Consider the following 27,347-nt stretch of genomic DNA (forward strand, 5'->3'; position numbering starts at 1 on the left):
CCCGCCCTCGAGGCGGCCCCCGCGGAGGCTCCCGGCGGACATCCCGGGCTTCTGTGCGCAGGAGGGGCGCCCGAGATGGACGACTACATGGACACGCTGAAGGATGAGGAGGACGCGCTGTGGGAGAACGTGGAGTGCAATCGGCACATGCTGAGCCGCTACATCAACCCCGCCAAGCTCACGCCCTACCTGCGCCAGTGCAAGGTCATCGACGAGCAGGATGAGGACGAAGTGCTCAACGCTCCCATGCTGCCCTCCAAGATCAACCGGGCAGGTAACCGGGGGGCTGCTCTGCAGGAGGGGGCGGGCGGCCGCGGGAGGTGGCGGCAGGGACTCCCCCAGGGAGCTGCACCAGCGTGAAGTGTCTCTGTCATGAAGCACCCAGCTGGGGCCCACAGACCCCTGCCCAGCCCTGTCCCCCCGCCAAGCTACGCATGGAACAGAGAGGGTCCACGAACTCGGATGGGGGGACATTATGCGCCCTTCACTCGCCTCACCTGAGAGGTAGCATCCCCTTCAAGTATGAGTGTAGGTTAGGCCACAAATCAAGTGATTAGCGGTCACTGACTTTGTCAACAATAAAAATTACAGATCTCTCTACATCACACTGCTGCTGTCACGGAGCTCCCCAAATACCATTTACACTCATCTCTCCCTCGAAATTAGAGTGGTTATTAGATTTGCCAAGAGATTGTGTTACTTCATGCATAAGTAAAGAAGCCCATTTATTACCGAATCATAAATTTAATATTTGGTAACTGTATTTTATTATAATTGATTCCCTTTGTAATCCAATGCATTTTACTGTTTAAAAATGGCCTTCGGAGGAGGGGTCAGACTGCCCTAGGGGTCCCTGACACTTCATTACATTTGTTAAAGGTAATGAGTGTGGTTTGTGAAAGGTGTTTCGGTTTTATGGACGTGTATGTGGGTGTGTGTGTGGGTGTGTGGATACACATTTGTCTATTTGTGTGTGGGCACAAGGTCACAGAGTAAGACGGCTTTCTGTGGCTCCCAGTTTAAAGGGTTTGAGAATCCCTTTCCCACAGTGTGAACTGGTGACAAGCAGCCTGCCTGCTGTGAGCCCCCTTTGTGTGCACAACAGACATCCCTAATCACGGTCTGCTCCCCTGCTGAGCTCGGGGGGAACTCCACACCCCTCCCCATGCAGCGCCCGGAGCCGCGCTGCCAACCAATCAGTTGACACAGATGATTAAAGTCCCTTCTGACGGCCATCCGAGGGAGAAGGCAGTTTGGGGCCTCCAGGGCAGACGTGTCTGAAAATAAAGTGTTTAAGGAAGGGTCAGGAACTGTAAACATTAAGTGGAACCAGTCGAGGGGAAAAGAAAACTGCTGGGCAAATTTATTTAGGTTAGAGATGTTTCCAGGCCATCGGATGATCCCGAGGAAGAGCGGGGAGCTAGGCCCGCTGCCTAGGACCTCTCCTCGCTCCCCACACAAATATTTGTCTTTCCGCTCTGAATCCGGAGACGCGCGCTTCACTGTGTAACTGCTGTCGCGCTCCGAGCCCCCTTCCGTCACGGAGGAGCTCACGCCGAGTGGTTCGTTCTGACCCTGGTCAATTGGGAGGCTCTTGGAAACCGTTAGTTTCCTGGGATGTAACGTCATTTATCCCGGTTCTACCACTTTCTCAGACAAAGGGAGGCCGACACCCGCTGAGTCTCTGCTGAGGGCCTGACACTTTGATTTGCGTTATCCGGGCTCCGAGATACAAGTTTGGAGTGACAGAACATGGTGGCACTGCTGCCACCTTAGAGTTATGGAGGGGTGTGCCTCCAGGGCGAGGCTAGATGTGGAGGTGTGCATCCAGGGACACCTGCTTCTCTCTTTCCTCTGAGTGACGTGGCCCCCTCCCCAGGCCGGCTGTTGGACATTCTACACACCAAGGGCCAGCGGGGCTACGTGGTCTTCCTGGAGAGCCTGGAATTTTATTACCCAGAACTGTACAAGCTGGTGACGGGGAAGGAGCCCACGCGGAGGTTCTCCACCATTGTGGGTGAGTGGCTTTGCCCCGGAGAGCGCCTGGACTGTGGGAGGAGGTGTGTGTGTGTGTCTGTGTGTGTGTGTGTGTGTGTGTGTGAGTGTCCGCTGGTGGCACAGTTCTAAACCTAGGAAGCTGTGACAGGACAGTGCCCCCGTGCCACGTGTGGGCTGTCACCTCTGCCTGCTGATGGAAGGGGCAAAGGGAAGCAAGAACCGAGGGGGGGTGTCCCCGGAGCATCCCCCACGCACGGCGGCAGGGGAGCAGGTGCCCTCTGCACCTTGTTCTCGCCCACTCGTGCCGGCACCCCTGAGCCAGTGCCCTCGGTCATCTGCCTTAACCCCCCTTCCTGAGTGTCCTCACATAGGCTCCTCTCCGTCTGCACCGGCCCGGTCCGGTCCCTGCACCCCTCGGCCCCACACCAACCCCTGCTCTGCTCCAGGGCTGTCTCCGCGCCGCCCGCGACCCTCCCCGGCTTCCGCCTCTCACTTCTGCTGGAAGACCCGGTCTTTAATGCAGCCCAGCCCCTGGGCCTCTCCCTGGGCTCCAGACACTTGCGCCGGCCTTGGGTTCCCGAGATGGGCCAGGTCCCTCCCTCCTGCCACGGGGCCTCGGCGGTGCCCCAGCTCCCAAAGGCTTTCCTCTGGTACAGCCCTCGGCGCAACTCCCAGGAGCCCCTCTGAGCCAGTCCCTCTGCCCGCGGGGCTGCACCCCGCGTCCCACTGCGGTCCCTCGGCGCCCGATCCCTGTCACTCCGCCACGTCCTCTCGTCTGCACGTGTTTGTATGTGATCATTCGCTTTCCTAACGTCCGTCCCCCTTATCCGACCAGAAGCTCTGCCGGGACGAGGGCGCGCTGTCACCCCTGAGTCCCGGTGCCTCGTGGGCGGTGGGAGCTCGGGAGGGCACGTGAATGGGAGCATGGGCGCGCCCACGCGCGCCCCAGGCCTGACCCCGCCCCGCGCCGCCCCGCCCCGCAGTGGAGGAGGGCCACGAGGGCCTCACGCACTTCCTCATGAACGAGGTCATCAAGCTGCAGCAGCAGATGAAGGCCAAGGACCTGCAGCGCTGCGAGCTGCTGGCCCGGTCACGGCAGCTGGAGGACGAGAAGAAGCAGCTGACGCTGACGCAGGTGGAGCTGCTGACCTTCCAGGACCGCTACTACAAGATGAAGGAGGAGCGCGACAGCTACAACGACGAGCTGGTCAAGGTGAAGGACGACAACTACAACCTGGCCATGCGCTACGCGCAGCTCAGCGAGGAGAAGAACATGGCGGTCATGCGGAGCCGGGACCTGCAGCTGGAGGTGAGGGCCGCCGGGGCTCGAGGGCGGGCGGTGTCGCCGGGCTGGCGCGGGGCCGGGAGGGCACGCGCCTGGGCGGCCAGGATCCCCGGAGCGCGCGCACCCGCCCGGGGGAGCTCAGCGCAGGTCTGGGGCGCGGCTGCGCGTGGGCTTGTGTGCGCGTGCGCACGGGGCGGGCCTTTCGCCGACGGGAGCAGGACCCGGCTCCCCAGGCACGTGTGCAGCCGGGCGCCCGTGAACCCAGTGCTGCTTGCATCCTGCTCGGCCGCCCAGACCCACCCCGTGCACGTGCAGACGTGTGCACGTGGTCCCTGTGGGGCATCGTCCTGCTCAGGGGCCCAGATGCGCTTTGCACGTGTGCACACGGGCGCACCCAGACGGCGGACCTGGCCGGTGAGCTGGTCCATGAAGGAGCGGGGGGCCCAGGCGAGGGCTCCTGGGAGAGTCCGGGAGGAGCCGCGCACAGCGCTGATCGGCGGAGGCCTGAGGGCCTCGGGCGGGACTCTGCCCTTCACGTGTGTGTGCCCAAAGCTCAGCATGGCCCCGTGGGACGGCCAAATCCCTTACCAGGGGACAGCCCACCGCCCAAACACGTGATGTCTTTCGTGAGTGTATTGCCCGCTGGAGACAGGGAAGGGCGTCTGCTGAACTCACTCATTCCTTTCACACACTGAGCGCCCCGGCGCCAGGCTCTTTCCCTGGGACACGTCCCCAAGGCCAAGGCCCAGCTGTCCGGAGCTCACATTCCAACCAGGAAACGCACAGATAAAGGCCTGGTAGGACTGGGTGCTGCTACGAGGAGGAAGACAGAGTGTGAGGTCAGGAGCGGGGGCTGCCGTTTCCAGTAGGCTGGTCGGGAAGGCCCATGAGGAGGGGACACCTGAGCAGAGGTCGGAGGAAAGGGACAGGCCAGCCGCGCCAGGCTCAGGGGCGGAGCGCAGGGCCACTGCAAAGGCCCCAAACAGGGGGCACGCCTGGTGTTTTTCCGGAGCCAAATGAGCAAGTGGCACAAAAGGAGGCGGGAGAGACAGCCAGGCCCAGGTCGTGGGGACGTGGTCAGAACTTGGCGATCCGTTCCAGGAGTGATGGAAAGCCGCCGACAGATTGAGAGCTGAGCGGTGACAACTGATTTATACCTAGGAGGATCACTCTGGCTACTGGGTGGAAAATAGACTCGGAATATTTATGAAGCGCCTGGTGTGTGTAGGGCACTGTGCTCAGCACTGCAGGGGACACAGGGATAAATAACCTGACTCCTGCTCGGGTCAGATGCCACTGAGCTCAAGCAGACAGATCAGTAAACAATGCACTACGATTCAAGTGAACTGAGTCCGTGGCCTGGTGGCCCGTAGAGCATTTCTGTTCAGAGCAGGAGTTTTCAAATCCCAGAGGTCTGAGTTCAACTCGGGCTTTGGGCTTTGGACTTTACCACGTAGTCAACTCTTGTCCTGTTTCCTCATCGTCAGTGGCAGTAGTGAAAAGGATAGCCATGCCCTCGGTTGTTGGGACAGTGCCCCGTGCCTCTCCGGAGCAGTGGCTGGCCCAGCAAGCACCCACCATGCCAGTGCTCCAGGCCCGCCTGGGTGCCTCTGGGATCCAGACCCAGCCTGGGCACTTGGGTTGATCTTCCAAGATGCCAACGAGGATTTTTTTTCCACGATCTCACTAAGGAGTGATTTTTGTGCTGTTTTACCCAGGATTTGGGGAGGTTAACCTGTGGCAGGGACTTAGGAGTCTCTATTTTAGCACCTCCTCTCGTACTGTATTTCCGTGCAGGTATATTAAGGGTGGGAACGCGGGTCTAGAGCTGAAAGGACCACCGGCCAGCGGAGTCCGTCGGTCATTTCTCAGCCTGGGCTGCTTCCCTGCCTGCCTTGTTCTGTTTCCCCCCGGGCCGTGGGGGCGCAGCAGCCCTTCCCTTACTAAAGCCACCACCCTCCACCTGCCAGATACCATGAGCCCAGTCTCTCCGTAAGCCTGGACTTGAAAAAGGGCACCCACCCCTCTAGGGTCCCCTTCCTTGCAGCCCTTGAAAAGTCCCCTCATGTTGGGTGTCTAACCAAGGCTGGTGGGTTTGGGGAAGGAGACACGCTCGGGCCCAAAGGTCTAAGAAGTGTCCTGGCCCCAGCCTGACACCCACCTCTTGAGGGCACCCAGCACAGTCCAGCTGTCCCGTTTTCAAGTGTCACAGCTGCCTCCTGCAGGCTCTTTGGCCCTGAGGCTCCAGAGGGCCGCAAGCTGTCCTGTTAGCAGGAACGCCAATTGCTCAAACAAAACCTGGTGTGAGACCCACGAGGACGAAACCTGCACAAGCAGGACTGCTTGGGGGGTGGCATCGGGGGGGGCCCAGAACCCTGAGCCTTGACCACGTCTTCCCTCCCATCCATGACACGGTGGCTCTTCTGGGGAATCCTTGAGTTCTAAGGACCAGAGATGGCAAGCCCTCACAGAAGGGCATCGGAATGGGTCACACACCTTGGGGACAGCAGTTGGGTACCTTTTGTCCTCACCTGTAGCCTGTTTCACCCCACAAAGCTATCCCAGAATTTTCTAAAGGAAGTAGAGAGCCTTTGCAACTGTTCTAAATGCACAAGTCAGAAGCTGTTCATCAGTCCGGAGGCGGTGCCATGTTCTACTGGGAAAGGAGTCCTTGGGCCCTTCTCTGCCCCGCCTGGAAGGCGAGGGGACCTCGCGCAGCTCATGCCCGCAGTGCAGGGGGACCTGGGGAAGCGTCACCTCCTCCCAGTGCCTCCTGCCAACCGCCCTGTCCCCATGGCACCCCCGGGTGTTTCAGTTCGACCAGCTGAAGCACCGGCTGAATAAGATGGAAGAGGAGTGCAAGCTGGAGCGGAACCAGTCTCTGAAGCTGAAGAATGACATCGAGAGCCGGCCCAGGAAGGAGCAGGTGCTGGAGCTGGAGCGGGAGAACGAGATGCTGAAGACCAAGATCCAGGAGCTGCAGTCCATCATACAGGTGAGGGCGGCAGGGCGGGGCTCCGGGAGGGCCACCTGGGGCACCGGTGCTTCCTCCTGGTCAGACCCCAGGCGACCACACCACCCCCTCTGCACACACGTGACACCGTGTGCCACAGTACCTGTGAAGAGCTTCCTTAGCTAACACGCTCACGGAAATCACCCACACAGACACTGGCGCCCAGGCGCCGTGAGGGGAATCACCCCCAGGAGGGCTGCTTGTCCTTAAAGATCCCGACAAACTCAGCAGACAGACCTCAAGTGCCTCCCTGCTTTGGTCATTACAGAGTCACAGTGGGGACAGAGGAAGTCCCTGTGCAGTGGCCGCCAGGGTCACGCATCTAAGGGAAAGATAAAAGGTGGCCCCCCTTCCCACCCCTGGGCCTGGCAGCCTGGTTTCAAAGGCTCAGATGCAGAGCAGAGGCTGCACCCCAGTGTAGCCGGGGCAGCTTAGTTGATATTTCAGGGGAAGCATCCAGAAGACAGAACAGCCCTGTCTTAGTTGTCACCTGTGAAGTGTGTTGAGGAGCAGCTTTGCGGGGCTCTGATGAGAGCTGGGGCGGAACGGGGACCTCGGGGTGTTCCCGAGCACAGGCGGGTTTCACGCTGCCTTCCAGGCGATGACATTCTTCAATAATAAGCTGCTTCAGGAGCCCGGGAGATAGACTCACGTCTGCTTCCCTGGCACAACGCCTTCTGGTCTCTCGGGGCTGTTGCTGGCCTTTTGGCCCCCTGCCTTGCAGTCCCCGTGGCTCCCAGCCCCGCCCATGACCCTGTCCTGTCCCCGCCCAGGCCGGGAAGCGCAGCCTGCCAGACTCAGACAAGGCCATCCTGGACATCCTGGAGCATGACCGCAAGGAGGCCCTGGAGGACCGGCAGGAGCTCGTCAACAGGATCTACAACCTGCAGGAGGAGGTCCGCCAGGCGGAGGAGCTGCGCGACAAGGTGGGCACCCACGGCGGGGGGTGGTGTCCCCCAGCGGCTGCCCTTGCTAGCCCCCCACCCCCAGGAGCCCCGGGACCTCCCGACCCCACAGTCCCCTCCTGACCCCTGGGGAGAACCCCGTCCACGTCCAACCTCAGCGCCCTCGCCATCGTTTGCAAGTTTACCGTGTCCGCTCAGCACCTGCCGCCCCCTCCTGACCGCGGCCACGGGAGGGCACGCCCAGTAATGCACTGACCCCCACTATGCTCCCTCGCGCACAGTAGGTCTAAGCACATCTCAGCTCATTGACTGGCCTACTGCCGTGGTGGCTGCTGGTCAGACAGTGGCTCTTGGGATGGGCCGGCCTGGCCGCTGGTGGCTCAGGGGGCTGCTGACCCCGCCCTGTGCCCCCGTCCTGCCCACAGTACCTGGAGGAGAAGGAAGACCTGGAGCTGAAGTGCTCGACCCTGGGCAAGGACTGTGAGATGTACAAGCACCGCATGAACACGGTCATGCTGCAGCTGGAGGAGGTGGAGCGGGAGCGCGACCAGGTGCGTCCGCCCGGCCGACAGCGTGGGGACTGACGGACGCCAGGGCGCGCAGCAGGCCCCGTCCCGCCGCCGGGCTCAGCAGGAGCTGCTCCTGAGTCCGGCTCTCTTGAGTATTGTGGGGCCTGAGCCGGTCCGAGCAGGGTCCCTCTATGCCTGGTCTCTAGAGTAGGACAGCCACGTTCAGGCCCGGTCACTCAGGTGTGTGACTGCAGGCTCGCGGGCACCCGGCAGCCTCAGGGCTGTCACCTGTACATGGGGATCGTGCCCGCACGGCCTTATAGGGACAGGGAGTGGGCCCCAGGAGACAGCGCCTCCACGCTCATCGCACAGCTCCTGGCTCAGAGCCAGGGCGGGACAGGAGGCCCCTGGGACACATACTGATGGGGAAGGTCCCCACTGATGCCCAGGCGCTGGGCCCGAGGAGGGAGCAGCAGGCGATGCAGCCGACGCCGGGGCTGGGCCGCGGGCGTCGGGGAGACCGGGAGGACGCCAGCGGCCGTGTCCTCCTGCCGGCAGGCCTTCCACTCCCGGGACGAGGCGCAGACGCAGTACTCCCAGTGCTTGATCGAGAAGGACAAGTACAGGAAGCAGATCCGCGAGCTGGAGGAGCAGATCGACGAGATGCGGGTGGAGATGGTCCGGCGCGAGGCCTGCATTGTCAACCTGGAGAGCAAGCTCCGGCGCCTGTCCCGGGACAGCGGCGGCCTGGACCAGGTGGGACTGGGCTGGGCGGGGCCCCTCCCCCTGAGCCGGTGCCCTGCCTACACGGGCGGTGGCTGAGAGGCGCGCCTTTTCCTCGCGTCTCGGGAACATCCCATCCCGTGTCCTTGAACCTCCGTGCGTCTGTGTGGGGACGCATAGGACCCAGTAATGCTGATGTTAGAAGCCGCAGGGCAAAACCCTGACGCGGCTCTTCACCGAGTGGCTCCGGCCCCTCGGCTGACTGCCCCGGCGCTCCCACGCCATCTGGACCGTCACCGGGCCCGCCGGGCCTGCCCCTGTGGTCCTCACCAGTGCCCGTCACTGTGGGCAGGTGGCGGCGCCGAGAGCGGGTCCCAGCGGGGCCCCAGGCACCCAGACACGCAGGGGCGCTGCCATCAGAGCCGGGGGCGTCCCCGCAGCCCTGGGCCTCGGTGCTGCCGGGCGCCGGGCAGTGGCAAGCCCTGCTCCCTCCCGGCTGACGTGTGGCTTCCTGGGCGAGGCCTCCTGTGTTAAGGAAACGGGGGGCTTCTGTTACGCACTCAACCTGCCCAGCATTTTGTACTTAAGCAGGGGCTCCTGGGCGGCCCCCTGTCTGTCCCACACGAGAGATGGGGCCACGGGGACAGCAGGAGCAAAGGCCCGGGGGAGGGGCACCCCTGGCATGCTGCCGGCAGCACAGCTGGCAGCTTTGTCGCCGTAGAGGGGGAGAGGGGCGCAGCGGGGGCAGAGCAGCGTGTGGTTCCAGGCCCTCTGCTGCCCGCTAACCCCGGGACCGTGAGGGGCTCCGTGCGGAGAAGCGGCTCCGGCTCTGGAGGCGGCGTAGCCTGAGGGTGTCGCGTGGCGTGGGGGTCGGCAGAAGCGTTGCGGTGCCCTCGCCCCTCAGCCTCAGGAGTGCAGAGCACGGAGGACAGCACCTGGCGCGGCGTGGGCCTCAGCCGGGCGTTCTGCAGACCTTTGTATTTGTAGCTCAGGCAGGGGCCGGAGGCTGGGGGTGGGTGGCGGCCAGGGCCAGCGGGGCGGCCGTCCCTCCCCTGCTCTGGGCCCTGGGGGGAGGCCGACGGGCGCACGCTCCCGAGGAGGAGAGGGCGCCGGGCCGGCAGGTGGGCACAGAGCCAGGAGGACACGCGGGCCGTCCTGAGCTCCGAGCGCGGGTGCCCGAGGGAGCGACGGCACCACCGCAGAGGGGTCTTCACTGGCCGGTGGCCACTGCCCGCGCTCCCTCACGGCCCGGCTGCCCTTTGTCCCCAGAGCCTGCCCAGGAACCTGCCGGTGACCATCATTGCCCAGAACTTCAGGGACGCCGGCCCCAGGACCAACGGGCAGGAAGCCGACGACTCCTCCACCTCCGAGGACTCGCCGGAAGACAGCAGATACTTCCTGCCGTACCACCCGCCCAAGCGCCGGATGAACCTGAAGGGCGTCCAGGTGCTTGTGCGGCAGGGGGCGCGGGGTGGGGCCCCTCCGGACGCAGCAGGCCGGTGCCACCAGCGCGGGCCCAGACCCCAGGCGGCCGCGCAGACGGACCCCGTGCCTGCGCTCGCGTTCCCGTGTGTTCCCACCAGGCCTCTTGCTTTCCTAAGTGTCGTAGGAAGGGCGTTGCTTCCAGCCTCGTCTGCGTGCCGACCGCCGTCCGCCCCGCTCGGGGTCTCTGCGCTCCGTGGCGAAGGCCCAGCCCTCGGTGCAGGGGGGTCGTGTGAGTGAGGGAGCAAGTGTGTGAGCGAGTGGGGTGATCTCGCGTAACAAGCCATGACCAGCAGGGCCTGCTGACATCCCGGCTGTCCCCACCGCCCCCCTGCACACGTGGAACCAGAGGCAGCAGGTCCGAGGCCAGCGGGGACTCCGCGGCTGGTGCCCCGCGTGGCCCAGGCAACTGCCTGAAAGCCTCGTCCTTTCCTGAAAGTGCCCTGCGCCGGGCGCCAGTCCTGCTCAGCCTGGCACCCCCGCACACTCCCTCCTCTCTGCCACGCGGGCTCCTGTCCCCTCTGAGCCACATCTCGGGGCCTCCCCAGGGACAGGTTGTCTGTGCCAGCAGCTGTCTCGTCAGCCCCGGAGCCGAGCCGCAGACGGGCGTCGTGCACCCCGCTTGTGTTCCTCCGCCGCACTGGTGACGTGTGTCTCCGGCCTGGTTTGATTTGTGTCTTCTGTCTCCCCCGCTCCCCTCTCTTTCAGCTGCAGAGAGCCAAGTCCCCCATCAGCCTGAAGCGAGCATCAGACTTTCAAGGTCAGTGAGACGCCCGGGTCCCCATCCTGTCTGTCACTTGGATGCTCGCCATCCGTCTGTTTCTCCCACGGTGGCGGCCACTCCTGCGAGGCAAACCTGGGACAGGCCTGGGGGCCCCAGGCGGCGGGGTGTCTATCCAGAGTAATTGATGTTCGCCGCCACCACGAGGGCCTGAGCCGCCCCTGCAGCCACGCCACGTCCGCGGTGCCCCTGCCCACCACCCCTTTCTGTTGTGTGCCTGGGGCCCCCGGTACTCTGCCCCTGGCTCGTCAGCTGGGGGGCTGCTCCGCCTTCCCCCCAGTTAGGGCCGGGCCCTCGTGGGCACGTGGGGGATGGTCCATCCATGGGCCCCTGGTCCTCCGAGACTCCGTGTTCACAGTCCTCTCCCTGGTCCTCACTGGGCTCTGGAGTGGCGACTGGATAGTGAGGGTTTCCCGGGTGAACAAAGCACCTACTGGGTACCCAGTACCAGCAGGTCCAAGTGGACGTTCCGGAGCCCGTGTGCTCAGGGCCTTTGGTGAGAGGTGGCAGGTCCTGGGGGTGCCCTGGAGAGAGCTCGGGGGGGGGGGGGCTGGAGAGGGGCCTGTCGAGGAAAGGGCATTCGGCTGGGCCCGGAAGAGGGAGACACGGTCCCCAGAGGGGCCCCCAGACAGAGTCGGGAGCAGAGGTGGGGTGTGGGGCCCAGCACTGCCACGCTGGAGCTTGGAGTGGACAGTGCTGGGAATGACGGCTGAGGCCGGCAGGACAGACGGCTGGGCCAAGGGCAGGGACCCCATACCTCAGAGGGGCTGTGCCAGGGGCGGGTCGCGGGGGTTCAGGTCGGCGCTTAGACTGTTCTCTGGGGGCCTGGTGGAGGGCGGGGGGCACCTGTTCCATCCCCTCGTGGTCAGATCAGGTGTCTCAGGGCCTTCTTCACCAGAAGGGAGGTACAAAGGGCCTGGGGCCCTTGGGAGCAGACAGGGTGTCGGCCCCAGGAGAGGGAAAGGTTCAGGGCGGGGCAGGGGGCTTCTTGCTTCCTCACCAAGGCTTAGCAGCTTCAGTGCCCGGTGCTGCGGGCCAAGGAAGTGCACCTTATGGCTCATCCCCTCAAGAAGCCTGTAGACGGGGGTGCATGCGTGCGTCTGTCTGTCTGCCCACACCCGGCAAGGGGTGGGTACACGGGTGGGAAAGCCAGCCACTTCTCTGCTGCAGGATAGGGCCCCAGAGAGCCCCTGAAGGAGCGGCAGGGTGCCCCCATCGGCCCCAGGCCCTGGGGTAACGGGAGGGACACTGCCACTCTGGGGTGTCCTCCTGGGGAGTGCTGGCTGGGACCTTGTCTGAGGTCCCCCTGGGCCTGGCTGGGGGCCAAGACGAGTCAGTGACCCAGACTTCCCTGCAGGAGCCTCCGTGGGATGGAGTAATGAGAGGAGAGAGCAAGCCCCCAGGGGAGAGAGGAGCGGAGCCCCCAGACAGGACAGACCCCCACACACACACTCAGTGCTGAAGGGGCTCCCTATTCCCCTCCCCTCCTCTTTCCCTCTCTGTCTCCCCTGCCACGATGGGGACAGGGAGGGGTCAGGAAGAAGAAGGCATGATGGACGCCAGCCCCAGCTCCTCCCGATCCCTGCCCATCACCACCTCATTCCCCAAGATGGTAAGCGGGTGTTGCCTCCCCTCCCCTCCAACCCGCCTCAGGCCCTCTCCCTGCTTTCCTCCCGCAAGCAAGTGCAATCCGGGGCTGCAGCACAGGCCCCCCTTGTGTTTATTTAAAGACACATCCAGGCCTCTTGATGTATTTACACCTCTTGCCTCCTCTTCTCCCAATTTAACACTTGGTGGGAGGAGGAGATGGGCCTCCCAGGAGCTGTAGCGCACAGGCCGCGGAAATCCTGCCGCAACTTCTCAGCCCCCGGCAACTCTGGTGCCTTGGGGGCCGGGTGGGGGGAGAGGTGGGCAGGGCGCCAAACAGCTAGAGCCCCTGGCACCCCCGAGCCAGGGCTTGGTGCTCCCCCCAGCCCCAGCCCACCTGGGCAGGGCCAGCCAGGGTCTCCACCACCGTCCAGCGCCACGCCCCAGCCAGGCAGCAGGCGGCTCAGAATGGGCAAGTCTAACCCCACGGGAAACCCTGGAAGCCTGTCAGCTCTGCTTCCAAAACCAGGCCCTGGGGGCCGGGAGAGGAGGGAGCCGGGATCTGATAACTGAGGAGCTTGTCTGATTGCAGCTCTCGGGGGTGAAATGCAGCTCCTCTGGAAGGCAGCCCTTGCCAGGAACCAGCAGGCCTGGTGTGAAGGGAACCCCAATTGCCCCTGCGCATACCAGGCCCGCGGGTCTTCACCTGCTTTAGAGCAGCTGCCCACGGCTGGTGCAGCGGGGTACCAGGTGCCACCTTGGTTCCCAAGCCTCAGCCACTCCCTGCTGCATCCTTGTCCCCACCCCTCCCGAGGCCAGCAGATGCGCACCCAGCTCAGCCACCCCAGCAGGGTCCCCGCTGAGGCCCTGCCAACCCCCACGCCCGCGTCGGAGGCGGGCCGCGTCTGCGTTAATGTAGCCCCTGTGTGTATAACACCGATGCACGCGGGGGCAGGGACATAGGGATGCCCGCCCCCGTGACACGCGTGCATGTGCGTCTGCAGCAGCCCCACCGGAGCCGCTCCAGCATCATGTCCATCACCGCCGAGCCCCCCGGGAACGACTCCATCGTCCGGCGCTACAAGGAAGACGCGCCTCACCGGAGGTGGGTGGCCGGTGCCTGCGTGCGCTGCTCTGCGCTGGCCCCTCCCAGGCCTTGGGCCACCCGCCGTGCAGAGGGTGGCAGCGTGGCACCTGTTCTACGGACAAGGAGGCTGAGGCTCAGAGAAGGGCACGGCTTCCCCACGGCCACCCCGCTAGCTCTCCGGTGACAAACCTGCGTCACTTCCCCGTGCCACCCAGAAGTCAGCCCCTCTGCCCCGTAGCTCCAGGGTTTGGCTTTTTCTGCCAAAGAGTGAGGGACCCGGCTCCTGGTCCCTGTCTCCCTCCCTCACCTCTTGGAAGCCGTCCGTGCCCCAGCGAGGAAAGCCACAGGCGGGGCCCCCTGGGCAGCAGGTGTCTCCCATCAGCGGGTGTTCGGCTTATCAACTCAAAGTCTGAGATCGCTGGGTGCTTCCGGAGGTCTCAGCGTAGCCGGTGGGGCTGGATCCTTGCCTCCGATCCTGCCCGGGGCTGGCTTGGGCCCGTTACTCTGTGACAAGAACCACACACTTGAGCAACGTGGAGCGTGGGGACACCTTGCTCCCCCCCTCCCCCAGCCTGGCTGAGGGTGCTCAGCTGCTTCCGGCCCCTCCGAGTCCCGGTGGACCTCAGGTCCATGGTGTCACGCAGAGTGATAGGGGAAGAGCAGGTAGCACCTCGGGGACGCTGCTCACCTGCCTGTCATGCCCGACCTCACTCCCCGAATGTGGCCTTTGCCGGCTGTCGGGGACACCTGCCCACCCCGCAAAGCGTTCAACCTCATGCAGCCCTCCCATGGCCCCTCACCCCTTCCCCTCCACCCACCATCCTCCCTATCCATCCTGAACCAAGGCCGGAACGTTCCAGAACCTTCCCCTTCTGAACACCTGCGCGCACAGCATGGGAGCCCTGGGGCCCACGCCCTCTCCGTCCCCTCCCTCGTGTCTTGCAGTGCCGTAGAAGAGGACAATGACAGTGTCGGCTTCGACGCCTTGGACCTCGATGGTAGGTGCCCGGGTTTGCAGGCACCACAGCCGCCTGCCACTCAGCCAGGGCAGGCCCACGTCGCTCGCGCCCTCTGCTCCAGCACGGCCTGCCCGGCTGGAGCCCCACGCACAGTAGGTCCTCGGGAACGGGATGGGTTCTGAGAGCGGGGCCTGGCCGCTGTCTGTGCTCCCAGAACTAGGCCTCCCTCCGGGTAGGCTGCCGAGAGGACCTGTCCTTGGTTTGTAGGTGACAGGGGCTCCCGGTGCCTCTGCAGAAATGCTGTTGTCCTCATTTTCCAGAAGGAGAAACAGTCCTAGATGAAGGCCCGGGAGGGGGAAGGCGGCCTAGGAGCAGGGAGACCTCTAAGAGCCCACTTGTTAAGCTGCTAGCCACCCGAACAAGACTAGTAGGAATAAGGAGGGAAGTCGGGGATGGAGGTGGGCGGCGAGTAAGGGGCTTTCTTATCCTCTGAAAGGAGGCACAGGTCAGGCGATCACCAGGTAGACCAAGGGCGCACAGTAGGCCTAGACTGGCTGCCTGGACAGAGCTAGTGGGACCAGGGATACTGCCTTGGCCAGGTGGTGGTGCAGAGAGCCGGGAATGGATGCAGCAGCGCCGCGCCTCACGCCACGAGGCCAGGTGCAGCCCCACGCGCTTTGAACCCCACACCTCGCGGGGCCCTGGTGCAGGAGCACAGGACAGACACTCATGGCCCTGAGTCCTTGAGTGGCAGATTGTGGTCCAACCATGGGCCAGTGGGGAAGACCAGTGCAGAGCCCAGACCTGGAGCCCCGACTGGTGGGCGGGAGAGGAGCAGGAAGGGTCCGGGCCTCTGGAGGTGACTCGCCCCTTGGGCAGGGGTCGTGCCCCCAAGCTGCCGCACGGAGACCGGCCCCCAGCTGTGCCTCCACCCCTGACCAGCTCCGGTTGCCAGCAGAGAAAACGAAAGATGAGTGGCCCTCCTTAATTCGGGACCATCAGAAGCTATCAGGTGTTAAAGGGAAGTTAGCACCTAAGGGAGGCTGGGTAACGAGAAGGATTGCAGGAGTTTGGGAGAGGGCAGGCTGGAGAGAGTTCTGGGCAGCAGTCCAAGCGGTTCTGCAGCGTCGGGACAAACTCCCTTTGCGAGGAGCCTCTGCCGTCAGCCCGGGACAGGGTGGGCCGGGCCACCACCCAAGTGGCACTGAGGGGCCTTTCCCCTGGGTCCTCGGTCCCGCTGAGCTGGGAACGGGGCTTCTACGAGGGTCCAGGCTTTGCCCTCCCTGCCCCAGCCCTGTCGGCCGAGAAGCGAGTAGGTGGTAGTGAGGCCTCAGGTGGACACAAAATGAAACCACGGAGCCCAGTTCAGAACTAGCAGCTGCTAATGGAGGCCGCCTTTTCCTGATGCAAAATCAGGTCCTTAGAAACCAGGTCACTGGTGAGCTTCCTAGGAAGAGGGGCTTCCTGGGGGTGGGGGTCTGGATCCTCTGCCTCCGGGCGCCTCCGGGGCGCTGACCGATGCAGCCCCCTCTCCAAGCATCCTCACCCAGGGGAGGAACTTCCCAGGACAGGCCCAGGGCCCAACCCGACCTCGCTCAGCCATCCTAGCAAGGCCAGGGGCCTCCCTCTCTGCTCCCCTTGCCACTCCTGGGTTCTGAGGGGTCCCTGTTCCTTTGCAGATGACAGTCACGAGCGGTATTCCTTTGGACCCCCGTCTATCCACTCCTCCTCCTCCTCCCACCAGTCGGAGGGCTTGGACGCGTATGAGCTGGAGCAGGTCAATCTCATGTTCAGGAAGTTCTCCCTCGAAAGGTACTGTGGTCACGGGGAAGGGGATGTTGCACGGGGCAGAGACAGGGTGAAGCCCATTTGCCCCCCCTAAGTCCCCCACGAGGGGACCATCCATGTCACCCCTGAAATCAGGAATCCCAGTCCGGGAATCTTAGCATCCCCAAACCAGAAACCCCCTCCCGTGACCCCGATCAGGCCAGGGAGGGCAGGGCCTGCACTGCTGGGCAGAGGCAGCCGGGGCCCCACCCGTGGCCTCCCGTCTCACAGCAGCAGCGCCTCCCTTGGCCCCTGCCTGTGGCCGGAGCTCGGCCCAGCTTCCCACCTGGGTCTGCCCAGCAGGAGCCGCGAGCCAGCCCCCTCGGAGGCTGCAGTGGCGGCGCCCTCAGCACCCGCCCACCCAGGAGCCTGCGCCCTCCGGCGCGTCCTGGCTCAGACGTCCCCGTTCTGGCCGCCGACTCCTGTTTTCTTCCCCGACCCAGACCCTTCCGGCCATCCGTCACGTCTGGGGGGCACGTGCGGGGCCCCGGGCCCTCGGTGCAGCACGCCACGCTGAGCGGCGACAGCATCACCTCGCAGCTCACCCTGCTCGGGGGCAACGCCCGCGGGAGCTTCGTGCGCGCCGTCAAGCCGGGCTCCCAGGCGGAGAAGGCCGGCTTGCACGAGGGCCTGCAGCTGCTGCTGGTGAGGGGCCGGGCGGGCCGGCTTCAGCATGGGTGCCTCTCCAGGCCCTTCCTAAGCCGCACCTGCACACCAGTGCTCCGGGTGGTCGTCGGGGGTAGCCAGGCCCAGGGAGTGGGGGGCGCCCTGCCCTCCACAGCGCGGAGCTGGCCAGTATTGGGGAGCTAGGCTTGTTTCCTCGAGGGCAGTCCCACCCGGCAGCCCCGTGGGCGGCGGGGCCTGAGAGGAACAGGTGTCTCTGCCGTCCAGCTGGAAGGCTGCATCAAAGGCGAGAGGCAGAGCGTCCCCTTGGACTCGTGCACGAAGGAGGAGACCCACTGGACACTCCAGCGGTGCTGCGGCCCCGTCACACTGCACTACAGAGTCAACCAGGAAGGTGAGGCCGTGGCCGCAGGGCCCCGTCCCCTCGGGTGTTCAGTGGAGCAAGGGGCCAGGCCCAGCCCTGTGGGGAGGATCTGACGGGGCAGGTGTGGGGCAGTGGGCAGGGGACGGCAGACGAATAGGAGCACACGCGTGTATATATCCATGTGCCCTGGCACACCGCAGGCTGCCTGCCCAGCTCATGTTGGAGACCGCAGGCCCGGCCACACGCGGACCACTGGACCTGGCTAGAGGGGCAGGGCGCCCTGCCAGGCCCGGCTCACCCCTCTTCCGGCCAGGCTGAAGCTGGCTTCCTCTGCCGGGCTTCCCAGCCCTGAGGTCGGCATCAGCTCTGGCATGAGCTAGGCCATGGAGCCACAGCAAGAGCCAGGCCTGGTGCAGTGGCCCCCGGGTCCACGACAGCCAGGCTCACGCACGCCCCCCCCCCCCCCCCCCACGGGCCTGGCCCCCAGCAGCCTCCTCCAGTCCCCACTCTCGGCCAGGACCCCCGGGCACGGGCACCGGGCTCTGCCTGCCATTCCCCACAGCTCACCTTCTCCTTCTCACCTCGGATTTTTCCTGCGTGATTATCTCTGCAGCTGGTCTTATTTTTAACCACCAGGGCTCATGAATGTTTCAACAGAGCATAAATAGCCGCTTTCCTCTAGTCAAGGCCCCTGCCTGCCCGCCTGCCCACCCACGATCCTTCCCGGCAGTGCCCGGTCGGGCAGAGGATGGTAACGATGCTCTGTCCCCAAGCGAGGGACCCTCCTCCTTTCACCAGGCCTGGCTTCTCGGCCCAGCAGGAAGCCCCTGGGCAGTGCCCCCAGAGCTGTGCAGCAGAACAGCCCCGTGGTCTGGAATTCAGCAAAGGGAAGTCTCTCCAGAGGCCCCGTTTGTAGGGTCTCTCCACCCGGGCAGCAGAGAGCGGCGGAGAGCTCAGATAGCAGTTGGCATTCACATGACCCAGTGGGCAGGACTGGCCAGGAGTCCCCTGTTTCTCCATGAACCTGATCAGACAACCCTGCTGGCTCACATGTCCTAGCACATACGGGGCGGACATTGACGAGCGCTTTCCAGGCCTGGCTGTCAGGACCGCGGGACATCACTCTGTCCGTTCAGCTCCCTGCACATGGGGCTGATTAGGGGATTGAAATGATGGATTATGTCACTTGTGGCATTTACTGTGTTCGTGGTTCATCCCCTGCTTCCTTCCGAAGGGGTTTATAAAAACTTACACTAAAAAGCAATGATGTTAAGTAAGGTTAAAATAGCACATGCTATCCATGGTCCTGCCGCTTCCAGGGCCTGCTCATGCTAATACATGCATGGTCAGTGGCCTGATGATTCCACTTCTGTGATTGTATACAAGAGAAATGAGCACATGAGTCCACCAAGGAAGCGTAGTACAAGGTTTATAGCAGAGTTACCTGTAACAGCCAAAAACAGCACCAATGGGCACACAAGAGAAAGGAGCAATCAACCCCGTGAGGAATAGTATACAGCGATGAAAAAGCACACCGTGCTACATTGCAGCATTGTGGGCGGGCCTCACAGACATAACGCTGAGCAACAGCAGCTGGACAGGGTGGAGCACCTGCCATTTGCTCCCATGTGAATGAAGTGGGACACGGCGGGTCTCTGGATCGGAGTCAGGGGAGCAGCCCCCATGAAGGGCATCAACAGAAGGGGCACAAGAGAGGGCTTTGGGTGGTACTCGCCCGGTTGTGTCCACTTGTGCAAATTCGTCAGGCTGAACCCTTAAGGACGATGCTGTTTCCCGTATGTACATTATGTGTTGATGAAAGGGAAGAAAATAAAACACGGGCACCGTGTAATGGTGGGGAACATGGGGAGGTTGTAGCCAAGATCCTAGATTTGTTGCAAGTCGGCAGAAAATTTAGCTCTGAGCTTCCTGGCAGCCAGGGCAATGAGGGAAACCCATACGTGACCCAGCTACTCATTCTCTGGGAGGACGGGCGTTTCCTGGGCCACCGGCTCCAAGGGCCATCCCAGGTGTGTTAGGGCGTGTTGCCTGGGGGGCCAGTGAGTGAATTTGCCCCTGGTGGCATCTCAGCGGCGCACCACCACCCCCACACCAGCTGGGGCCACGTTTACCCCGTCTGCGTCCCACAGGGTACCGGAAGCTGCTGAAGGACATGGAGGAGGGCCTCATCACCTCCGGGGACTCCTTCTACATCCGGCTGAACCTGAACATCTCCAGCCAGCTGGACGCCTGCTCCATGTCCCTGAAGTGTGACGATGTCGTGCACGTGCGTGACACCATGTACCAGGACCGGCACGAGTGGCTGTGTGCACGGCTCGACCCTTTCACAGACCACGACCTAGACGTGGGCACCATACCCAGCTACAGCCGGTGAGGCCCGGACCGGGCGGGCAGGAGCTGGGCAGCTCAGCCAAGGGGCCCACTCTGGAGCCCTGGCCCGTTAAACAGTGAGGCCCCCATTCCTGCCTCCTCCTGGAAACCCCCCTGCCTCCCCAGGGACGCTGCTGTCTCCCTAGATCCCAGCACACCCTCTCGGTCATTCTGGGACCGCTGGGCTCTTGACCTTGTGGTCGCCAGTCCTTTGCAACCTCAGTCCGTAATTCCACCGCAGCAGCCAGTCGCCGCCAGGGGCTGAGCGCCGGCCTCCCCCAGTTGGACGCACAGAAAAGTGTCTATAAAAACTCTGACGCCACTGCTCAGCCGTTCTGTGGGGGCGGCTGCAGGAGACTCAGCCTCCAGGGGAAGAGCCCGAGGCTCACAGAGGTTGCATGACTTCGCCTTGGCACCTCCCTGATGGCACCGTGTCCTCGGCGGGTCCCCGAGGCCTCAGAGCTCGCAGCCCTGAGCCCCCGCCCCTTCTCCCCTCCACAGAGCACAGCAACTCCTCCTGGTCAAGCTGCAGCGTCTGATGCACAGGGGCAGCCGGGAGGAGGCGGACACCGCCCACCACACCCTGCGGGCACTGCGAGTACGTCCCCGGCGCCCTGCCTTCCTGGTCCTGGGAGGGGTCACAGATGGTGGCCGTTATGGGCTGGAGGCCACAGCAGTGGTCTCCAGGGGAACGAGTCTCGGCTTGCCCTGAGCAGCTCCCTGCCCGGGCGTGGAGGCCGTGACAGCCATTCCTCCCCTGTTAGCACGAGGGGGCTTGGGGACACGGCCCCGGTTCTCAGTGGACCTCATGTGTCCTGCCCAGCCCAGGGGGTCGGACTGATGGGTAAACTGATTTCAGAACACCCTGCAGCCAGAAGAGCCACTGTCCACCAGTGACCCCAGGGTCAGCCCCCGCCTCTCAAGAGCAAGTTTCCTCTTCGGCCAGCTCCTTCAGGTGAGGCCCTCCCAGCACCCCGACACTCCTCTCCCGTCCGTGACTGCCCTGTTCCCTCCCACCGAGAAGAGAGGCCGTGTCAAAGCAACAGCAGCGTCACCTCCCCCATCCCGGTTCATCCTCACAGCAAAGGGTCAGATCGGGAGACACCCTGCGCCTATTCAAAGCAGACCCTGCTTCCCTCAAAGACTTGAGGAAGCTTATGGCTAAAAGAAGCTTAACCCAGCTGGTAAAATATTAATAGAAAACCCAGAAACTGTGAATCAGGAAAGGAAAACCAACATTTCAGCTATCTGGGTCGCTTGAGTCCCTCCAATTGAGAATTCAATTTATCCCTGAACATCCTGGCAGTCCAGGAGAAAAGGGAAACCCAGCAGTCTTCAAATCTTTTCTAACCACCAAAATGTTTTAGTTCTTTGGCACCAAAATACTTTTCCCTTGTACTTAATTCTAAGAGGACTTTTTTTTCATAGATCATTTTCCAAGGAACATTGAGTGGCAGAGTGGGTGGCATCAAGCAGTGATTTCACAGAAATACTGCGAGGGCGGCCAGCGCGCCGTCTCTGTCACCAGGGGACAGAGGCTGAGGGGCTCACGCTGAGCTGTGGCCCCAGGAGGATGCCCTTCTGTAGGCACCATGCTAACGAGCTCCCAGGGGAGCAAGAGTGCTGCTCCCCAGCTCTGTGGTGTTGGGACAGAGGAAATCCAGGCATGCGGTGTGACCCCAAAACCCAGGCAGATGCAAGCAGGTAGCAGAAGGGACCCTGATGAGGTCTGAGTGTCCCAAAGGCAGGACCGCGGGAGAACACACACTACTGCCCACGTGCCACGCACGCTGAAAGCCGAGGGTCCGTTAACCGCAGGGTAGCCCAGGGCATGGTGCGGGCACCTGGGTTCTGGGCCCACCTCGGGGCATCCCTTCCTGCCCCCAGGACTCACCTCTGAATCATGGCAGGAACCAGGCGCTGCCCTAGGAGCGCCGAGGAGGGCAGGGCAAGGGGTGTAGAGAGCCGTGTGCCGGGAGGTGAAGTCCTGCCCTCGCCCACCAGGTGGGCAGTCTGGGCTGTCCCGCCAGCAGGGGCTTGCAGCTGGGCGCTCCTGGTCCCTCCTGCCTGCGGAGGCCACACCCCTGGGTCCCCCGCAGTGTGGGCAGGGCTGCAGGAAGAACCACAAGACCTGAGGGCTGGGAGAGGAAGAGAGTGGGCGTCTGTCCACGTGGTTAGCTAACGGCACCCAGTCACCAAGGACCTGCAGGCCTGCTGGATGCCTCGTGCTCTCCCAGCGGACCTGGAGACCCAGGCCCTGGGCAGAGCTGGGCCCTGGACAGAGGTCTGCTGGGGCCCGGCTGGGGCGGCTCGGTCGGGTCAGACACAGCGCGGGCACAGCAGCCGCCCCTCCCACTGTCCTGCAGTTCGTCAGCAGGTCGGAGAACAAGTACAAGAGGATGAACAGCAACGAGCGGGTGCGCATCGTGCCGGGGAGCCCGCGGGGCGGCCTGGCCCGGCCCTCGCTGGACGCCACCAAGCTCTTGACTGACAGGCAGGAAGGTATATAGCGCTGGCCATCTCCCCCCACTCCCCCCGCAGACCCAGCGGTCTCGGGTCCCCACAAAGGGGGCTGCGACGTCTGCTTCCTCCAAATGGGGGTGCCACCCGGGGAGGATCTGCCTGGCCTCTGCTGGGGGGGACACAGCCCGCCAGGCTCCCCCTGACTAACGCCCGCAACTGTTGGTTTGAGCCCAGACGCCCATGTTAATTGGAGCTGTTTGCAGTGGAGTGTTTGCTTATTGATTTCTCTCCGTGCCGCGTGCTCTTGCCATTTATCAAGCCAGCGAGGGGCCACCAGGCCACAGTCCCCTGTGCAGGGCCCTGCTGATGGCCAGAGGAGGGCCTGGGCTTAGGGAGTTTAACCAGTCAGGCCAGGGGACAAAGTATGTGACAAGCCTCTGGTTTCTGGGAAGGCGACTCCCCCAGCTGCCTGGGGCTCCCACACCCCAGCCATGGAGAGCTGGGAAGGTGGCAGCGAGGCCCTGTCACTCCCGGCCTCTGTCCCAGTGACTCCTGAAGTAAGCCCCAAGCCCCTCCTGGCCAGCCCTGCCCCTGTGGGCTCCCACTGTCCCCTCGCTCCCCAGCGTCTGCCCTTCCTCTGCCAAGATGGCTCCTGCACCAGCTCCTCACCTTCCCGGGTGGCCCGGGGGCGTCCCGGTCCCTCGAGCTCCCCCTCGGCAGCTGTCTCCCCGAGCCAGTCCCCAGGGCTCCATTCTGCCCAGAAAGCCCCCGTGGGGCAAAGGGCGCCCAGGGCTCCGTGCCCATCCCCAGGCTGGGCAGGCAGGGCCTCACGGCAGCCCCTTTCTGTCCCCGCGCAGAGCTGGACCCCGAGAGCGAACTCAGCAAGCACTTCAGCCTGATCCCCTACAGCCTGGTGCGCGCCTTCCGCTGCGAGCGCCGCCGGCCTGTGCTCTTCACGCCCACCATGCTGGCCAAGGCGCTGGTGCAGAAGCTGCTCAACTCGGGCGGCGCCATGGAGTTCACCATGTGCAAGCCCGGTGAGCGTGCCCGCCCGAGACCCTCGCCTCCATGGTCCCAGCCCTGCACGGGGCTGCAGAGCCAGAGGCGCAGCAGGGCGCTCAGCAGCACTTCCTCCCGGCCTGGGTGACGGATGGGAGCCCTGAGTGCCCGTGCCTGCCTCTCCACACTCACGGTGGCCCAGAGCCGGACGGCAGGCCTTCCCGTCCCCATTCTGTGTACACGGCGCGTGGTGGGGTGAGGGTCACAGAGTCAGCCAGGAGGCTCAGCCAGTCGGCATTACGACCCTGGCCTGCGAGCCTTACGCTGAGAGGCCAGGCCACGGGTCCTTGTAAGCAGCTGTTCGTGAGCCGCTGAGAGGCGTGCCCCCGGGAAGCCTCACAGTCCGTTGCAGGAGAGGGGATTTACTTAAACGCGGCGGGAAGGGGATCGGGAATGGAGTCTGTCCCGCCCGGAGGAGGAGGCAGAGTCTGGACAGGACGGCGACCCCCCTTCACCTGGTGCCTCCCTCGGGCCGGGCCCTCTCTCTGCAGACGTCGTCACGAGAGACGAGTTCCTCAGGAAGCAGAAGTCGGAGACCATCATCTACTTCCGAGAAAAGAACCCCAACACCTTCGAGTGCATCGTCCCCGCCAACATCGAGGCCGTGGCGGCCAAGGTAAAGTGCGGCTGGGGGGCTGGATGGGCGACCCCTGCCCAGTCCTCTCTGCGCGGCCCGCTTGGCCCCAGGCCAGCGCTCAATCCCCGCGGGCGGCCCCACGCCCCGCCCTCGCAGGCGCCCCTGCTGCTGTCCTAGTTTGGTGGTTCAGGGCCGTGTGTGTTTGGCTGTGATGACAAGGACCAGCCATAGAGAGCACGTCAGGGCGAGAGCCTGGGAGGACACGTGGGTGACAGAGGTCGCGGTTGCCCGGAGAGGGAAAATGGAGCATCAGCAGAGTTGTGGCTGCGCGCAGCTCAGTCTCCTGGCGCAGGCGCCGTGACCCTCGCTGGCCCTCAACTCCGAGTTCCCTCCCGGTCCAGGGCTTTGTGAACACACAGCTGCCGACATTGGGCAGTGACCTTGGGGCCAGCAGGCGCCCAGCATGGTCACTCACGGGCAGAGGCATCCGCCGGAGCTGTGTGGGCCTCAAGCCTGGGCTGTAGCAGGTTAGAGGGTCGGCGGGCTGGAGCCGCCCCTCATGTCAGCTGAGAAGGTGACACCATCTGTCCGGCGGGTGTGTCTGTGGAAAGGACAGGCAGTGGCTGCGCTGGAGGGAGGGGAGCGGCAACGGGAAGGAACGCGGGCGGCGCTGGGACAGGTCCTTTGGGCCCCTGAGCGGCGCTATGAGCCCCCCGGCATGTGCGGTTCTGTCCCTCGCGGCGCTGCCGCCGGCCTGGGAGCACATGCGGTGCTCTGTATGCCTGTCGTTCCGACGCAGAGGCTGCTTGTTTCTCAAGTGATGCCTTCAGCCAAGCAGGGTCTGACCCTTTTCAGAAATGATGAGCTCGTGGGCACCGGGGGACCTGGCAGACACCCCCGGAACGTCCACCTGCCTCACCTCTCCCGTGTCCTCTACCCCTTGCCTCGTCCCGAGTGCCTTCCAGGCCTCATGAGTAGCTGGTGTCCGTGACGCCAGTTTCACGCTGATTGGGACTCGCTCACGCTGCTGCTCCACCCCGGCCCAGGGCCCGTCTCTGCAGAACGGAGAGGACCCAGGGCCACCGACTGGGGCCTTCTCTCGAGGAGGTTGGGTGTTCCCTCGGGGCAGTTCTCTGGCTCAGCGGGGGCTCTGTCCCAGGCCCCACGCAGGCGGCAGGAGCAGGGGGCGGGGCCGCCACTGACCGCCGCCGCTGCACCCGCAGAACAAGCACTGCCTGCTGGAGGCCGGCATCAGCTGCACCCGGGACCTGATCAAGGCCAGGATCTACCCGATCGTGCTGTTCATCCGCGTGTCGGAGAAGAACATCAAGAAGTTCAGGTAGGGCTCTGGGACCTCCCCAGTGCCCTAGAGCGCCCCCTCTTCTCCCACCCGCACCAAGCTTCTGGGGCTCCCCCCAAGGACCGCTGGCGGGGTGGTCTGGCAGGGGACAGGGAAAGGTCAGGTTCGGACCCGTCCAAGGCTGTGCCCTTGTTGAAGGCTTAGCTAGGGCGTCCGATAGAAGAGGACTCGGGATGCTGCTCAGGTGCGGGGCCCCGTCGGCCGGTGCCATCTTCCCCGGGCCCACGTCTCCTCGCCCGTGACGGCGCCTGAGACCAAGCGCGGAGGCCACCGCACTCTGTCACCTCATGTTGACAGAGCGCCTGCTAAAGGCCAGGACCTGGGGGCCCATGAGTGAGCACAGGAGACCCAAGTCCCCACCTGACCACGGCACACACAGCGGGGCGGCCAGTACCCGCACAGAAGCCAGCGCGCGTGGGCGAGGGGGGCAGCCGCCAGGACGCTTGCCGGTGGGAACGCAAATGGCGCCGCTGCGGGGAGACCAGGATGCAGCTCCTCAAAGGCTAAGCTCAGGCTCACCCTCGGATCCAGCCGCCCCTCCTGGTCTCCCCCAGAGGCACTGAGAGCAGGGACTCAACCAGCTGCGTGCCCACCCGCGTCCTCTGCCGCGCTGTTCACCACGGCCAGCCTGGTGTCTGCTGACGGGCCGTGGATGAGCAGAAGGGGCTCACGTACACGTTAGACTATTAATCGGCCTTGAAAGGGAAGGGAACTCTGACACATAAAACACAGAGGACACCCTGCTCAGTGAACTCACCCAGAGATGGGACCAAACTGGGTGATCCCACTTTCACGAGGGCCCTAGAGGAATCAGATTCACAGCAACGGGAACGAGGAGGGAGGGGACTGGAGGGGGCGCCGGCGAGCGTTTAATGGGGACAGAGCCTCATCTGGGGAGATGAGAACGTCCTGGAGATGACGGTGGGGATGGGTGCACAACAATGGACATAAACTTGCCCCTGAACTGTACGCTTCAGAATGGTTAGGTTTTACGTTATGCGTACTTTACCACAATGCAAAAGTAAAAAGGAAGATTTTTTTTTTAAATCCCCACCTCTTGGGATTTCCATAATGAACAGAATACAGGACTCAGTGTTAGTGTGCTGGAAGGCGGTAGCCACTGTGGAGAGACAGCTCAGGGCAGGGGTGGTCAGCAGGGTCCTCCAGGTGGCCCACGGAGGAGGGGCGTGGCCCACATCGGGGGCGTGGCCCGAGGAGGGGCGTGGCCTGCACGGGGTTGGGGGGTGAGGCCCGGCGGTACAGGGGACACACACCCTGGGGACCAGCCAGCCCTGCCACAGCCCACAGCCCACAGCCCGCGTGCCTCTGCCTCGCCCTGTGCCCGCAGGAAGATGCTGCCCCGGCCGGAGACAGAGGAGGAGTTCCTGCGTCTGTGCCGGCTGAAGGAGAAGGAGCTGGAGGCCCTGCCGTGCCTGTACGCCACCGTGGAGACCGACATGTGGGGCAGCGTGGAGGAGCTGCTCCGCGTCCTCAAGGACAAGATCGGCGAGGAGCAGCGGAAGACCGTCTGGGTGGACGAGGACCAGCTGTGAGGCGGGCCTCCCTGAGTCTGCGGGACCTCACCCGGCAGTGCTGTCAGGGGAGGGCCATCCTGTGGCCCGCAGAGCCGTCCCGGCCTGGGGGCTCCGTCCTACCCAGTTAGGGCCCCTCCGAGGAGCCCTGCGGGACAGACACCTCGGGAGGGAGCAGGGGCAGCACGTCCTGCCAGGCTGATGCCGCTGAGTGGTCCAGAGCTGCTGGCGCTGGCGGGGAGGCAGGGCCCCCCCGGGGACACAGAGCCGGGCCGAGGCCGGCAGCCCCTCGGGAGCAGAGCAGCAGCTGAATGTAACGCGTGGAACAGGTGTGCTACCTGTGGTGCCGGGGCCCTGCAGGCCAGGCCCCCGCCTGCCCTCGGGGCACACGGTCCGCACGTCCCCGGGCAGGACGGAGCGGGAGGGGAAGTGCGCCACACCATTACTTTTCTTGCATTAAAATTTCTCCACTTCTTTGTTTTCAACCATCTTTTTAATTTAATAGTTTGCAGAGGCTTTCAGCCCTTGTCTTCCTAACCTGCAAACCACAGCAACCTTCATGTCACGCGGGGTGAAAGTTGGGGGGCTGTCCATCGCCATTCTCCCAGGACAGGCCCCACTGACACTCGGGTTTGGGGCTCATTCTAAGATGCGTCCTGATTTGGACAATCAATGATAGCCACCCTGGGAGACGCCCATCCTTGGGAGGTCTCGCTGCCCATACCCCTGCGTCCCCAGCCCCGACTCCGGCCCTGAGGCCCGGCGCCCCCTGCTCAGCTCTTCCCACGCGTGTCCTGTCTCTGTGTCGTGTTCCTACCTGC

The 27,347-nt window shown here is 63.9% G+C and overlaps 1 protein-coding gene across 1 annotated transcript; it reads left to right on the top strand.

Moving 5' to 3' along the window:
- Positions 1–61: 61 nt before the first annotated feature.
- On the top strand, positions 62–27,011 carry CARD11 (caspase recruitment domain family member 11). Its single transcript, XM_090288676.1, has 23 exons — positions 62–274; positions 1,880–2,017; positions 2,982–3,307; positions 6,099–6,278; positions 7,070–7,222; positions 7,627–7,752; positions 8,269–8,466; positions 9,703–9,879; positions 10,624–10,675; positions 12,223–12,308; positions 13,288–13,388; positions 14,316–14,368; positions 16,009–16,141; positions 16,600–16,801; positions 17,048–17,174; positions 19,295–19,535; positions 20,037–20,133; positions 20,395–20,490; positions 21,902–22,037; positions 22,856–23,035; positions 23,549–23,673; positions 24,858–24,973; positions 26,343–27,011. Exons 1-23 carry the CDS (start codon positions 76–78, stop codon positions 26,545–26,547), a joined length of 3,447 nt encoding a protein of 1,148 aa, XP_090144802.1. The 5' UTR covers positions 62–75; the 3' UTR covers positions 26,548–27,011.
- Positions 27,012–27,347: the final 336 nt, after the last annotated feature.

Source organism: Furipterus horrens, unplaced genomic scaffold (genome assembly GCF_987537825.1).
Source record: "Furipterus horrens unplaced genomic scaffold, mFurHor1.1.pri manual_scaffold_10, whole genome shotgun sequence".
In the NCBI taxonomy this organism is placed as follows: Eukaryota; Metazoa; Chordata; class Mammalia; order Chiroptera; family Furipteridae; genus Furipterus; species Furipterus horrens.